Source organism: Plasmopara halstedii (genome assembly GCF_900000015.1).
Source record: "Plasmopara halstedii genome assembly, contig: Scaffold_1343, whole genome shotgun sequence".
NCBI lineage: Eukaryota > Oomycota > Peronosporomycetes > Peronosporales > Peronosporaceae > Plasmopara > Plasmopara halstedii.
In genome coordinates, this window is record NW_020188258.1 from 917,971 (window position 1) to 932,728 (window position 14,758).

A 14,758-nucleotide genomic window follows, 5' to 3' on the forward strand; every position below is an offset into this window, starting at 1 on the left:
GATCTTGTCGGGGCGTCGCAGGGAGAAGCTCGAGAGCGGCTGCTACCAAGGAACAGGGAACAAGAAGGGCACACAGCAAGGTAATTACAGATATGTAGGAAGGATAGATTGTGTAGCTGCTAACTAATACACTTTGGCATTTGCCTTCCACTACTCAACAATCAACGCTCGAATCAAACGCTTTGAGCAATTTTGAATTTGAAATCTGAGCTTTAGTAATTTCACAATACTGATATCCGAAATCATCATCGCTCAGACATTTTCTTTTCATATCTGTGTGGTCGATCGAAAATAATACGATACTTTGACAGTGAGTGCAAAGGGTGACCAATTCGCCGACACTATTAGTTCGGGCAGTGTGATTGAGTCGTCTTTCAGCCACAACGCTTCTGAGAATAATGCTTACTTCCGAGTTGTTACGATATTGCAGCTATATGTTTATTTTTCATGCTTACGTTTTACATTTATTCGTAGGAAAACCAAAATTTAGATTCGAGTACATGCTGGTAAAGGTGCCAGATTACAAGCATTCTACCTGATAAGTTAATCCTGTCGGTGTCTGAAACCTAGTGATTCCCCGGTGGCATGATTGAGACTGAAAATCTCTAAATGGACAAAGTTTGATCACACGGTGCCTAGGGCTCATTGTGGGGTGCCTAGCCTGTACCTCCGTTCCCTCGTTCTTTGTGATGGTATACAGACCAGATTGCACATCCTTGTGGTATAGTAGTTTGGTATAGATATGCAAATGTTTGGAATAGCCAGACATGGGAATATAATAAACTATCTCACTTCTAGTTTGACCATCAAATTAACACTATTGCATCAAATCACCAGGTGATCGTCTTATAATTTCCTCTCCATTTTGTATACAGGACGTGAAAGCAATTCTACTATTTTTCTTGCCGGCACAGTGTGTGATGTTTAATGCGCATATTTTCGTCTCGCCAATAGAGACTCGATTTCAACTTTGATAACGCTGTTTCTGCCTTCAAAAGTAAGTTGTCACATGTCAACACGAAGACGTACTTGCGCAGAGTTTCCACTTGCAGGCAGATTAAATTTCCCTCTGAGCAAAAAAGGAATTGACGTATTTGTCGAGCATAATATGTTTATCGGACAGAGCGAGTAGATGACATGATATAAGCTCACGATTTTGGGAAGTTTCTACAGTGGCTCTAGACGGTATGCACCTCAAAAGCTTGCTTGTGTTTTATTGCTTAATGTTTCTTTCGACTGGTAATTAGTGTGTACTGATGATAATATTCTTTTGAGTGTATAACCTGTCAACTAAGGCACAGTTTCATGTAAATCCAAATCCAAATCTGGATACAAGCTAGCGCGCTTAGAGTCTTCACCCTTTTTCATAGCCATGAGCTCAGATGTGTGGCAATTCTAACAAAGATCTTCACGAGTGATCATCAAAACAACACCGTATGGAAGAAATAAGAGCTAAAGTGTTGCCGTTTGCATGTCAGGCACTTAATTGTTAAAGCGGTATTACGAGATAACAGAGCGTAATTTCTTACTTTAGCGTATTGTAGGTTCGCTCTGAATCAGTGAAATAAATGGTGATGATTATCACTATCAAGTTGAAAGTAGCCCTTATATAAATCAACATCAACAATCACAAATCAAGCGTTCAAACACCAGGTCTACTTGACACTTGACGCATGTATTCAATCCTGATTACTGTTAGTGCTTCAGCATTCAAGGGCATGCGGGTATGTGAATAGCGATAACACATGCACATATAGTCTTGTCTACAAGATTCAAATGCTGCCATTAAGACCTCTCTGCTATGCAAATGTAGCAAAGAAAAAGGTGGACATGCACTCCAAATTACCTGCCGTTATGAATATGGTCGTCGCTGAACTTTATTCTGTTCAAATTCTTCATTGCGTCAATCTCAGCCCTTTGCTCGTGAACAGGGACGTCCCTAACAATTTAGTATAGAAATACATCGAAGGCACCGTGCATGGATAAAAAAAACAAGTACCTCGAGTTGCGGCCGTGGCTCATTGCCGAATCGCTGAATTGCTTATAATGATATCAACCACTCGACTAAACAATACAATGTATTCAGCATCCTTTCAAATTAGCCGTCGAGACATTTTACCCTCCCCACTTAAATTTGCTGCCTCAATTGATAAAAAGCTCAATGCTATTAAGTGGTCAGCGCTGTCTCCAAGCAACCTGAATTTAGGGTAATTCAATGCATATGGACATTCACCAAGAGTGATGAACGCTCGAATCTAATGCTACGCACAGATGAACTACTGTTGTTGTTTGAAGACTCACAAAAGACGGAGCAAGTCAATAAGTTAAAAGCGCATTTCTAATCCGACGATTAAAATTCAAGAATTCATTATCTAGATTAGTTAATGTGTTTGAACCAGTAAAGCACGTATCCATTTTTCTATCAGTATTCTAAAGTCTTCACACAATTGTAGCATCTACTTATCGATGTGCAATGCATCGCCTGTGTAGCCCAGCTGCTTCTTCCATTCCGCTGAGATGCGCTCTATTGTGCGACAAGTTTTTAACAGAGGTAAAAGCATCTGATACTATCAGCAATTAATGGACGCCATTGTTAAGTCATAACCATTCGGAGGCGCAGTAACGTAGATTTAAAGGTGCAGAGCTTAACCGACAAGATTAACTTATCAGGTAGAATGCTTGTAATCTGGCACCTTTACCAGCAAAATTGACGCATGTACCAATTGAGACTCAAATTTAATCGATTAAGCACTCGTTTTCCTTAATTGGTTAAACTTCTAAGGTCGCAATTAATCTTTCAATGAATAGCCGCTTATCACACATTCAACATCAACGGACATGGCGTTTTATCAGTTTCCACACGGCTCGGGTCGTAGACATAATTTTGATTGCCCGACATTATCGGTTATCACTTTCGAAAAGGCGGCACAATATTTCCTGGAAAACTGATTCACGTATCTGCCTTTTACTGCACTGATAATGCCGTCGTTACGTCTCTACTTTCTACGGGAAGTTACGTCTTTATAGGTACAGAGCTTTTTCACTCTTACTAAGCGTATTTTTTTCTTAAGCAGCTGCATTTTGGTCGCTTGAAGTATCAAAGACCGGGACCTTTACATATACATGACAAAGTCTACATGTGATGAAGCAAGGCTTTTGTTCACTTGTCGCGGAACAGTGACCAGATTCAGAGCCCACCATTTTCTCTTATCTTACTGTTTGAACTTATTAAATTAGAAATAAAGTCGCAAGTGTAAACTTTTGCATCCCAATGGCTGGCAATGCTTGCTCGTCTTTTCAAATAGGAAAAAAGTTATTAAGCCTCCAAAGTTGGTCGACCTTTTAGTTTTGTAATTGTAGAAGACGAATTCGTGCATACATATCATCGAAAAGCAGATAAAACTTGCTCAATGAGAGCAATACGATCGACGAGTTTGTCGAACAAATGCACTAGCGACGATGAGTTTGTTAGCCCAAACGTGGTCGTTGTAAAATGAATGTAACTCATATATAATCAGCGTCTTCAATCTTCACATTCAATACTCAAAATTCAGATTTCCTATCTATTCTCTATTGCGTGCAATATCTTGGTCAATGCCTCGACTAAGGTCGATGGAGTGCGAATCACAAGCAAACACTGACTTCCTCAGCACTCACGAGTATGCGCGTATACGACTTACTTTGCTACATGTAAATACAATCTGTCTATAAGATTCAGACTTTATGCATTGAGGTCAATGACGTTTTTTAGATTCATGACGAAAAAATTTGGAAGACGAGCGTGCAGAATTACCTGACTCTGTGAGGATGGTCAACACTCAACTCCATTCCGTCCTCTTGTGAATTGTCCTTCCTAAAATTGATCGTGCATAGGAAGACGTTGTTCTGATATTTGGGACAAATCGTATCAAATACCTATCTGTAACATTGACACGTGGCAAGAAGTTCACAGCCAAGTCTCACTTTGCACAAATTGAATAACGGAGGACAAGCTCAAAAGCGCACGTAGTATGAGTGCTTATAAGGATCATTGCCAAATCGCCCATTTGTTGGTCATGTTAATTAACTACTCAATCACATTTCCAGCACTAGATCACTTTTAAGTTTTATATTTTGCCGCTTCAATCAGTAAAGCTATCAAGTGGTTCATGCTGACCGAAACCAAGGATGATCGTACGTGGAGAAATTCGCCAAAAGCAACAATTCGTTTTATAGCGAGATATACGCTGCGCACAGGCTCCCTTAGACTGTCAAATGAAAACGTAGCTACAGTAAGTCAATAATGACGTATCTTGAATCTGAAGTTCAAAGCCTTGGAATACCGTGTCGTTAGTCTGCGGGATCAGTTGATTGTTAGCCGAAATTTCTGCCAGTATAGTACGAAGATGTGCAAATATAGCCAGAATTGACGACGCATAGACATTAACATTCTCTGGCTGAGCGGTCCATTAACAATGTCACGACCCTTTCCAATGCAAATTTAGCCCATCTCGTTGCCACAATGTGTTTACAGGGGATCGTACGCAGTGTGACTGAGTAACTTTTCAGCCGCAGATAATTTCGCAGGTATTCAGCAAATGTTTCTTTCAAAGTTTTCAGCCTCCGATAGTATCAGTATCAATGAATGAGGTAAGTCGTAGCCTTTTGTAGAGCAGTACCGCAGATTTTGGCTCAATTTTTAGCAGGTAACATAGCTCTTCAAAATCACTTTCAGTAGTTTACATTTACCAGTGCACCTTACGCAAGTGCCAATCTGATCGGAAGTGTCGACACAAAACAAGTGTTAAACGCTCTTTTACGCGTATTACCTTCGTTGGTTGTTTTACATTCACTAGCTAAACTTTCTCGAGGTCACAACGACTCGTCTGATAAGCCAGTTGTCTTTTTTGACATCTTTGGTTGTTCGACAGTCTACTTCCAAATTACGGATAACAATTCTGGAAAAATCTTGGGAGTTTCTAACTATATTCGATTGATTGTGAGCCTTTTACGACTTGACAGCCTTTTTACTAGATAAATGATGCTGTCTTTACTTTCATGAGCAGTCACACCGTTAAACGTACGGAGCGACTTCTGTTATCTGGTCGCTGTTACTCAGCGTAAAATTGTTCATGTAGCTCCATTTTTAGTATCCGCCACTTGGCTTTGTTATAGTGAAAAGGCATGGCAGGACCCTCTCTACATGTGAAGAAGCAAGGGTCGTATTCATTCCTGCAACGATAACCAAATTCATAACCGATCACAATTCTGGACCCTCGCGCCCGACGCTATATTTAAGTTACTAAGCTGAAATGAAGAAGTGCTCATCATTTGAATCACACCGATAGGCAATCGTATTAGAACCTGCTCTGTATGACTGACGTAGAGCAGCCTTTCTTCTAGCTAATTGAGTTTATATATAACGTACCAAAGTTGATGTAAGAGGCTTGATCGCAAATGTTTAAAGCTATTCAAGTCTCCAAAAATTTGACTTATGGTTTGTGTCAGCAACAAGACGTTTTCACTTATAGACAGGTTACAGCTGCCTTCTTGAAGGATCGACATAATTGTCAACATAAGCATTAACTACGACATTTTTTTCGGTCTTACGATTTCAGGAAGTTACTTCAGCTTAAGCTCTAACGCCATGAGTCCAAACTTTTGTTGCTTCTGTGCAAGCGATTATGCGATGGCGCATAATTTCCGAGCCACATTATCAAATTACGAGGGCACAAAATGTCAAACACCAGTGTCTGCGTGTGCAGTAGATGCGCCATTACAAATAACAAATTGAAAGTCTGAAAATTTCATTCTGGATCTTAAATCGACCTCGCAAATCGCAAAATAAAGAGCATTACATTTTGAAGTAAATTTTGGTTTGCGCTGCATCTTGTATCTTGCATTGTGACAAATATGTGAAGAAACGCCCAGAAATTTCAATCAATATCCTTCACATATCTAGTCGATGCAACTAAAAAGTTAGCTCCATGCTTAAAGTGTTGCCCGCTTGCACGTCATGTACTCACTTATAGAAAAGGTATTTTGAGATATCAGACTCTTACTCAAGCAAATTGTATTCGGTAAATTAAACGGTGATGGTTATCTCTGAGAAATTCGTGCCATTTTATATAGTGCCGAAATCCGACATAACTGAAGTTCAGTCTATAATTGAAAGTTCAAGCAAAACCTGTTCGTGCCGTTCAATTCACGCGTTGAACGCTGTGAAGCGAATCAATTCTACTTATCAACTTTTCCATGTATAGAATACTCTCAATTCAGGTCGCTTTTGATTAGGACTAAATTATTGCGTTTCTATTAACGAATGCAGCAAATGTATAACTTAAAGGAGCTTGACATACAGTCGAGTCGTTGATGATCATGACCATTGATTCCGCGATTCGGCAACGAACTACGTAAAGACCATGGCACTTTTGCTTTAAAGTCCATATTCGCTTGTCCACAATGTCATGTTCGTGCAAAGCAAGTCATGGTTGTTTATACGTTGTCAGCGTTATGAATATTTGGCATGCAGTATCTAATTCACTCAAGAAACTATCTGTTTAAAACTCTATGCAAACGCTTAATTTCAGGTATACATTCGATTAGTTGGGAAAGCGTGCAGTCGGATATAATTGTGATTGAGGTGACAATAAAACAGGGGGTAAAGTAAATCGAAGAGACGAACACCGTGTTCAAAGGCAGGTGATTTTGAGTGCGTGTCTTCATTTTGCCTTGTAACATTTAATATGATAGAGAGTGCGTCAAGGTATCGCCTTCAAACGTTCTAGGCAAAATTGTTTAAAGCTGTTCGTATACCGCATGCTGTAGCCCTCAAAAGCACTAATTTACATGTATCGTGCACTAGATAGACCTTAGGATTGAGTTTTGGTATACTGTAGTCGTAGATCAACAAATAATTAGCCCGAAATAATAAGCTTGTATGGAGATGTGCAAAAATAGCTGGACTTGTCGACGCGGGGACATTATGACTGCATGTCTGAGTGGTCCATCGACAAAGTGACAATTCCTCGACAAGCCCATCTCGCTGTCACAATCGTTGTTACAGTGGTACAACAATTTGGCTGAGAAGCACAAGTTTTTTTTAAATAGTTAGAAATATTCATTTACTGATACTCTGAAACTTTACAGTATTGTATGATCTCATTGGTAGCACAACAGACATTTCGATGGACAAGGCATCGCCTGGATTGTCCAACGACTTGGTTTAGCGCATGTTTTACCTTCCATCCCGTCGTGATGCGCTCTATTGTGGGACTAAGTAACAGAACAGACTTTTCTTTCGAGAATAAACATCTGATACTATCAGAATTCTGTGGACGCCGTTGTTAAGTCATGACCATTTGGAGTGCAGTAAAACCTATTTCAATGGTGTAGAGCTGAACAGACATGATTCTTCTTTACAGATAAAGTTTGGTGAAATGAGAATATATTTTCTGTACCAGCAAAGTTTAGGCAAGTACCAAAAAAGTTGGTAGCGTCGACACAAACTAATCGGTTAAGCGCTCCTTTACCTGCGAATGTCGCGCTCGCCCGGTTGTTCTGCATTTACTGGCTCAATCTTCTCAAGGTAATTCACAGACGCTTTCAATGAAACGAAATGCGCCGTTTATCGCACTTCAACATCAACGGACATGGCATTTAATCAGTACCACAGTCCTTGAGTAAGTAAACCCATCTTTAATTCTTCAACTATACCGTCTGCAGTTTTAAGAGATAGGTAGCACAATAACTGTGTAGAAAAGTTTTGGCTTCTTTTACTATCGGGAGCTGCTTTTTACAATTTGACACCCTTATACGATTTCAATAATCATAAAAATACGGAACGGCCTCTCTATATGTAGCCTGCTCTCTCTTACAGTTACAATGCATAAAGTTTATGTTGAAGCGACTTAGTCGTTCGTAGTAGGATCGACCGGGTCTTTATCATGAGTGGAAGGTGCGACACAAAGCAACCTCTACATGTAACAGAGCAAGGCTTGTGTTCGCTTATCGTGCACCAGTGACCAAATTTCTCGCCAACCACTAATATTTATTATTCTTCATATCCGATATTATACTTAATTAAAGTAGAGTTCAGGTCAGTTTAGACTTGCCATCTATTTGCTGGCAAGTGTAACTGGGGCCTTGTTTACTCGCCACAACTTTAGCGTCACACCGACAGGCGATTTGCATTGTAACCTGTTCGTCTTTTCGTGTAAGGGGGTGAAAGCAGCTCTTCCAGCTGGGTGTACGGATGTGAGTTTGCTACGTCCAATGTGCGGATTTTTAGCTTTTAAAAAAAAGCCGTCAATTAGTGTAGAAGGGCTTCTCCTTAGGCTAAGAATCTTTGTCCATATGTGCTCCTCAATGATAGTGACGACATCATCTTAGTCAACTACAGGGCCTCAGAGTGCAAAGATCAAACAAAAAGGAATGACTAAATCCTTCCTCTATACCCCTATCGTCGCTTAATTAGGGGTGAACGACTGTTACATTGTTATCAATTTAGCGGGGTTCTCAGTAAAAGAGAGGTGAAGGTGCGGTCGAGTCGTAAAGTTCGCATTGTCAAAGGTCATTTCCAAATTTACAGGCCACCTGCCACAGCAAACCATGCAAGTCATGCAATCTTCTTCAGGATCAGTGGTATGCCAAACTAAATACGCAAAAGTATACGACGAACAGTTGCAAACGATGCAACTTGACCGAGCTCCGTGGCAATGTATTAGCCACTTGCCTAATCGCCGACTCATGGTCCAGCGTATTCTACAGCTTTCGCAGCATTCCCGCAAGTTCGATATAAATCCCGATCGAGCAGTGCTTTTGGCTAAACACATTGAATTGGCACTTTACTCACGTGCTGGATCGCTTGTGGAATATTGCAATTTGGCCACATTTCAGCGTCGACTTCAAAGTCTTGTGGCCTCAAGTGTACACGAAGCAACTGCATGTAAAAACTTGCAAAAGCGAAAATATCATTTGGTTACTGACCATATCATGCAAGGACACAGAGCTCTCAAACGTCGTCGGTATACCGCAAGTAATCTATTTCCGTTGCTTGGTGAAGATTGCACACGTCGCATTTTTGCGTTCCTCGATGGTAAAGAACTTATGCAATACCGAGTTTTGAACCAGTTTGCCGCAGCTTTTCTACCAAGTTGCGCTTTGACATTAGCAGTCGAAGTGACACAATTGACAAATGGATTATCAAGCGATTCGTCACTGTTGCAAATGACCAACATTCAGCATCTAACTGTTTATCAACGCGGAATCGAATCAGCTGCAAATGTGGGTTCGGCAATCACGCCACTTTATGCCTGGACCTGTCCAGATCGTCTACCAAGTCAGTCTAACGATGGAGAGAGTGCTGTACTCGCTTTGGCCGATGCACTCAGCGCTGGCGTCTTCCCAAGCCTCACAAAGCTACAGCTCAATTCTGTCTTTGTCAACACGATGAGTGGAAATGCTCTTCGTGCACTCTGTAACACATTGGCCACAAACTGTTGTCCACATTTAAACGACTTCCTTCTTGCTGGCAACAGTATCGCAGATCTTGGGGCGATTGAGATAGCGCATCTTCTACATTCGACCATAGCCTCTCGTCTAACTCGACTGGATTTGCGACGTAATTTTATCGGCGAGTCAGGAATGCGTGCGATTTTGTCAGCATTAACACGACACTCGAATCCAGTTCTTCAAGTTTTATGTTTAGGGGGTAATTTGGTCACGGACAACTGCGTAAAGCAGTTGCAGCAGCTTTTGGCGAATTCAAGATGCAGTAAATTGCGATTTCTAGGGCTTGAAGACAACTTTTTGAGTGTCGACGGCGTGCAACGTGTGCTGGAGACAGCAGCAGTCAGCAGTTTACCGTCCAAGAGGCCACGTCGTGTCTCGTGCGACGGAGCGAACTAGTTTGATTATTCACTATTTTGAAGTAGAATACAAATAGATTTAAATATAGAATTTCGACATGCAGTGGCATACCTAAAATTATATCACTAGTAAAAATATTGTCAATAAATCAGGTACAATTAATTTTGGCTTATTAGTATCTTTAAGTGTTAGCTAAAAATTTCAGAATCTTATTAACGGCTTTCCGTTACAAACCGGTCACCAACATCATTTCAGAAGCACAACTAAGCAGAACGCACAGCTCAAATACTTCATTAATTTGTACGGCTTGCGCTCGATTATAAGCAGCGCATCACGTGCTCAGTAGGGCACTGATACGCTCTGTTGTTGCAACTCTCGGGTTTACCGTAATTTCAGGGAGAGAGTCCGTCACAACGCTATGATGAGTCAAAACTTACGTCACACAATAATATAATACAGTCCTTATTGGTGATATTCTTCTGGCGGTGTCGTGGAGACATACCATCCCCACTGTGGAGACTTCGATTCCCAATCTGCTTGATTTTGAACATCTTGAGCATGACATTTTTGCTCGTTTGAATCCTCCTCTGCTACGTCAGCATCAAATTCGCCTAACTGAACATTAGTCATCAACCATTTAGTTCAAAACACATACTATGTAGACCCTTTCACTGTAACGTACACTGAGGTTGCGAAGACTTAAAGTGTGGTTTCTGGACAAACTGGACGAATCGCTCTCGGTACTGCTAGACTGATCATCTAGTGGATTCTTCTCGGGATGGAGGTATGCTATTGTTAATTTGCGCTCGCCCTCTGCTGCTGTCATGAGGTACGTGATTACACTCACAGCAGTGACAGCAGCTGTAGCAACGACAGGATGCTCCTTGACCCAGCGAATGCCGGCAGCAAATTCGATTGGGGTCGGAAAAAATGATGGTGCGACGACATCCAGCATGATGAAATTTGCACGTCTGAGCTCAGTACTTGGGTAGCAATGAAATTAAACTTGATGAGCGCAGGAACAAGTTTGTACGTTCAATTTTTGGACTTGGTTTGTTTTCAAAAACTTTTGGACAATGGAGACTGTAAGGGCCGGTTTCATCTTGAAATTTGCACGTGGCAGACAAGACAACAGATGCTTGCAGAAAAGGAATGTTAGAAAACCTGGATAAACCTATAAAGGAGGCGAGTCTAATCTCGTGGGATAATTGCTAAGTATTCGATTTTATCTGTACAAACAAATAGCTATGAATATGCATTTAGCTTCGCGTTATCTTCTTCAAGAGGGTTAATGGCGGCTCGGGTTGAAGCAGCTTTGTGACTTGTCCATTGCACTGCTACACATACTGCAGAGTGGAACCTAGTAAGCTTAATTAAAAGTTTATAGTGCCTACTTAAATCTGTGATTGAGTTTTGTTTCAGCATTGCACACTGGAATCCTGCCATTGCTTATCCCAGGTTTTAACTGACAACACCGTCAAATAGAAGTAACGGCATTCGTCGGTAAAAGAATGTGAAGGACCGGACACTGAGCACACTTTTAGAAGCTATTGCTCCAAATATATCACCTAAGTATGCACAGATTCGAAAGTCTGCTCAAAATCAGTACCACTGTAAATAGAGTTAAATTGTGCATGCCACTACAGCCCATCTCGGTTGTGATAGTGACAGCTCGCATTGTCAAAATATCGTAACATCGTCAATTGCACATCTCGGCATAATGCAGACTTTTATTTACGATGATTCAAAGTTTGATCGTTTCCAGATAAGGAATTTTATCAGCGGGCTAAGTTTTTAATTTTACAAACCAAACAAACCTTTGTGCAGCGTCATGAAGCCAATCATTACATTGATGATTTATCATCATGTATTTAATTATTTGTAACTTACTGACTTGATAGATGATAGCTTTATATCACTTAACAAAAGTAGCAGTATACTCAAATATGGACCTGACCGTTTCAAATGTCGTGGGGGCAGAGAATATATATTTGAAGCTGTACTTACTCATCCATTTTAAGTGATCTACCAGCAGTGGTGTGCTGCAGTCAGGGTTTTGTGTAGATGTGGATGGGAATGTGGTGAGGCGCGAAGTAGACCCCACGGAGTGAATCATTGCTGCTATTGTGGCTAGTGAGCTGTCGCTAGCAGTTGTAGACGAACCCTCATCGGCTTTGCGGATCGCGAGGTGATTTGTCTTGTCTCTCGAGCTGGCTGCGGTAACATCACAAGAGAGAGACGCGACGCTGTGCAAGACGTTCGACACCAGGAGATCGCCGCTGCTGTAACGTCGCTAATAACTGGTCGAGACCAAATAGTGCTCAATCTACCGATTCGGTGATCGAGTGTTGTGCGTCATTTTTGGAGAGCGAAGTTCCGGAGCACCGCACTTTACGATTATAAAAGAGGTGTCGGCACGTTTCAATCGTGAGACAGTCCGAAGTGCAACGTTGCAGGACTGGGTTGTAATTGCTGTGGCATCCGAAAAAAATAATATCGCGAGGGCATAACGCCAGTGGCATGACTCCATGCAGCAGTCAAGTCTGCGTGCTACTTACATAGCATCCTGATGCCGAGTTCGTCATTCACAATTGACGCTGGAATGGGATTGTGCATTTGATATCAGCTTCTGGGAACCAGTGTCTCCCTGGGGGCCTTGGAAGAGATGTGTTGGAACCTCTGCGACCAGCGGGCTACGGAAGCAGCGATCTGGTTGTCCGGTGACTTTAGGAGACGCGTTGACGTCGTGCGATAAATGCAAACAATGCGATGTGTAGTTCTTTGTGCATGAACTAGTCATGTCTAGCTCACACATGCAGTGCGCCATCACGGTGAGCTCAGCCAGTGGTAATTGAAAAAGGAGGTCATGGAAAGCCGAGAAGCCACCACGCGTCGTTCTTCTTTGATTTCGTTTTTTTTACAGCAGTTCTTTGGGCTCGTCGCTCGCCATGTTTGAAAACTTCAGTGCTTGTACTCAATGCCTTAGATCGGTGCCGTCAAAAAGGGCATTATCGGCTTATGGGGTGAACCTTTAGGCGTTTCGTTTCTTGTCGATCGATGCTCGAGACGAGTCGAGGAGCGGGTGCTACGCCTCGAGCATCTGGAGCTGAATGGATACCAGCCAGCGTGCGAGACACGAGTACATGTAGAGGTTTGTTTTCTTTTGTTAAGCTGACTGCGCGATCTACGGCAGCGGCAGGACCATTGAACCTGATTTGGCGTAAAACTTTGTGCAAGTTGCTGGGCATCAGAGTAAAAAGCGTCGTTAAGACTTACTTCGAAATACTTGCAAGGAGAAATTGCAGCGCTGGTGCAAATGACTTCCACTCATTTAGTTTACGTTAGAAAACGCTTCGCATACCCCACGCATTTTTTACCAATTTCACAAATCGTCTATTTGACTCCGGCTTTCGTCATTGTGGTACCTTTGATCAACCTGGCTCTCAGCCAAATGCCGCGCACCCGACTTATGACGCTCGATCTCACTGAATGAAATCAATGATTTTGTATGTGTGTAGTTGTGCTGATTTCAGTAAGCTGGATGCCTCCAGAGACATTAAACAGCAGGGTTGCCGTAGCTATTTCGGTTATAGAAGCTAAGCTTAGGTCGATGACCTTACGTTCGACACTAGAACGAGTACGACTGTAGCGGATTGCAATCTGCTACTTCCAAAAGTACTACAAACCTTAAACCAAGGCAAATAAACTCTTCCGTTCAAAATTTAATTTGCGGCATAGCCGCCTAAATCTATTTCTGTAGGTTCTCTTAATCAAAAAGTAAAACCTAACTAAAATGCATAACTACTGGCAGTGCCGCAACGAAGTGGCGTCTTGTTAAGATGTAGCTGGTCACACAAGATTGTGTGACCCACCCCTTCATACCAGGGTATGTGTAACCCCGTAACACATTATGACTTGTAATCAAAGGCACGGAAGCCAAACACTGGCTTTAGTTTGTTATTTGGATGATAGTACTACTCTCGGCGTTTTAATGGGTTCATCGATAGAGATCTCGACTGTACTACAATAATGTATATCAAATTACGCCTACTGTTATTTATAGAAAAAATTGTTCAAGATCGTTCAGAGCACTAGAAGAAGGTTGAAGAGTTTATTAGATACTAGCGGGTATGTTTGCGCTAAAAACACATTTATGGACAATGCGTTCCGGCCTCGACGAGATTACTATTCTGGATTGATGCTTGGATAAAAATACGTTCATACATTACACTCCATCTGATCAACAGATGTCAAAAATACGCTAAATTTACATACAAAGCATGAGGGTGTGGGTGGCCATGTTGGTGATTAGTTACTAATTTTCTCGGTGGCATTTTGAGCCTATCGAGAATTATGCGCGGAAAAATTTGCGCTGGTACGATGCAACGGATTGCCTTGGTCGGACGGCACAGAGAGATCTAGACTCAAGACAGTCAAGCTCTAATAGTAGAGGAAAAGCAGAACGGCTATTATGCCGGGAGCTCTACCTTGCTACTTGATTTCTGTAAGTCAAGTCAGAATGAGCGCGGAAAAGTGTTCCTTGAGTAAATATGATGCGGATTGATACCTTGGTGTAGATATGAGCGAAATAAGTGCATCGGTAATAGGGTCTTGGTCCGAAGTGCCGTCCAAGTACTACTTGAGATCCATATTGCGATGTTATCCCTCGTAGTTGCACAAAAAAACTTAAAGTTGCAAGATCGTTTTATAACGATGACTATATGAATAATATCTCGGTGCTAATTTCAGTCCAGTCGAGTGACTAAAGTCGTATTCCACGCTATCTCTTCCCCATCACAATGATACACCACTCGCACTAACTGTAACGGGGATACACGTACCCTGGTAAAAGGGTGTGTGTCACACGAGATGGGCATGGTGTGACTGCACTCAAACAAGAATACGGTAT

General features: G+C 41.7%; 5 protein-coding genes across 5 annotated transcripts; 2 read left to right on the forward strand and 3 right to left on the reverse strand.

Moving 5' to 3' along the window:
- Positions 1 to 1,642: 1,642 nt before the first annotated feature.
- Positions 1,643 to 2,022, reverse strand: PHALS_01204 (uncharacterized protein; the record flags this gene model as incomplete). Its single annotated transcript, XM_024731022.1, has 3 exons — positions 1,643 to 1,763; positions 1,847 to 1,939; positions 2,000 to 2,022. 3 exons carry the CDS (start codon positions 2,020 to 2,022, stop codon positions 1,643 to 1,645), a joined length of 237 nt encoding a protein of 78 aa, XP_024581242.1.
- A 6,567-nt stretch (positions 2,023 to 8,589) lies between these two features.
- On the forward strand, positions 8,590 to 9,888 carry PHALS_01205 (Leucine-rich repeat, ribonuclease inhibitor subtype; the record flags this gene model as incomplete). The annotated part of the gene is made up of 1 exon (XM_024731023.1): positions 8,590 to 9,888. The coding sequence occupies one exon, from the start codon at positions 8,590 to 8,592 to the stop codon at positions 9,886 to 9,888; it is 1,299 nt and encodes a 432-aa protein (XP_024581243.1).
- A 423-nt stretch (positions 9,889 to 10,311) lies between these two features.
- Positions 10,312 to 10,804, reverse strand: PHALS_01206 (uncharacterized protein; the record flags this gene model as incomplete). Its single annotated transcript, XM_024731026.1, has 2 exons — positions 10,312 to 10,464; positions 10,532 to 10,804. 2 exons carry the CDS (start codon positions 10,802 to 10,804, stop codon positions 10,312 to 10,314), a joined length of 426 nt encoding a protein of 141 aa, XP_024581244.1.
- Positions 10,805 to 11,804: 1,000 nt separating this feature from the next.
- On the reverse strand, positions 11,805 to 13,257 carry PHALS_14588 (uncharacterized protein). Its single transcript, XM_036407632.1, has one exon. The coding sequence runs from the start codon at positions 13,095 to 13,097 to the stop codon at positions 12,858 to 12,860; it is 240 nt and encodes a 79-aa protein (XP_036263318.1). The 5' UTR covers positions 13,098 to 13,257; the 3' UTR covers positions 11,805 to 12,857.
- A 583-nt stretch (positions 13,258 to 13,840) lies between these two features.
- Positions 13,841 to 14,059, forward strand: PHALS_01207 (uncharacterized protein; the record flags this gene model as incomplete). The annotated part of the gene is made up of 2 exons (XM_024731028.1): positions 13,841 to 13,867; positions 13,937 to 14,059. 2 exons carry the CDS (start codon positions 13,841 to 13,843, stop codon positions 14,057 to 14,059), a joined length of 150 nt encoding a protein of 49 aa, XP_024581246.1.
- Positions 14,060 to 14,758: the final 699 nt, after the last annotated feature.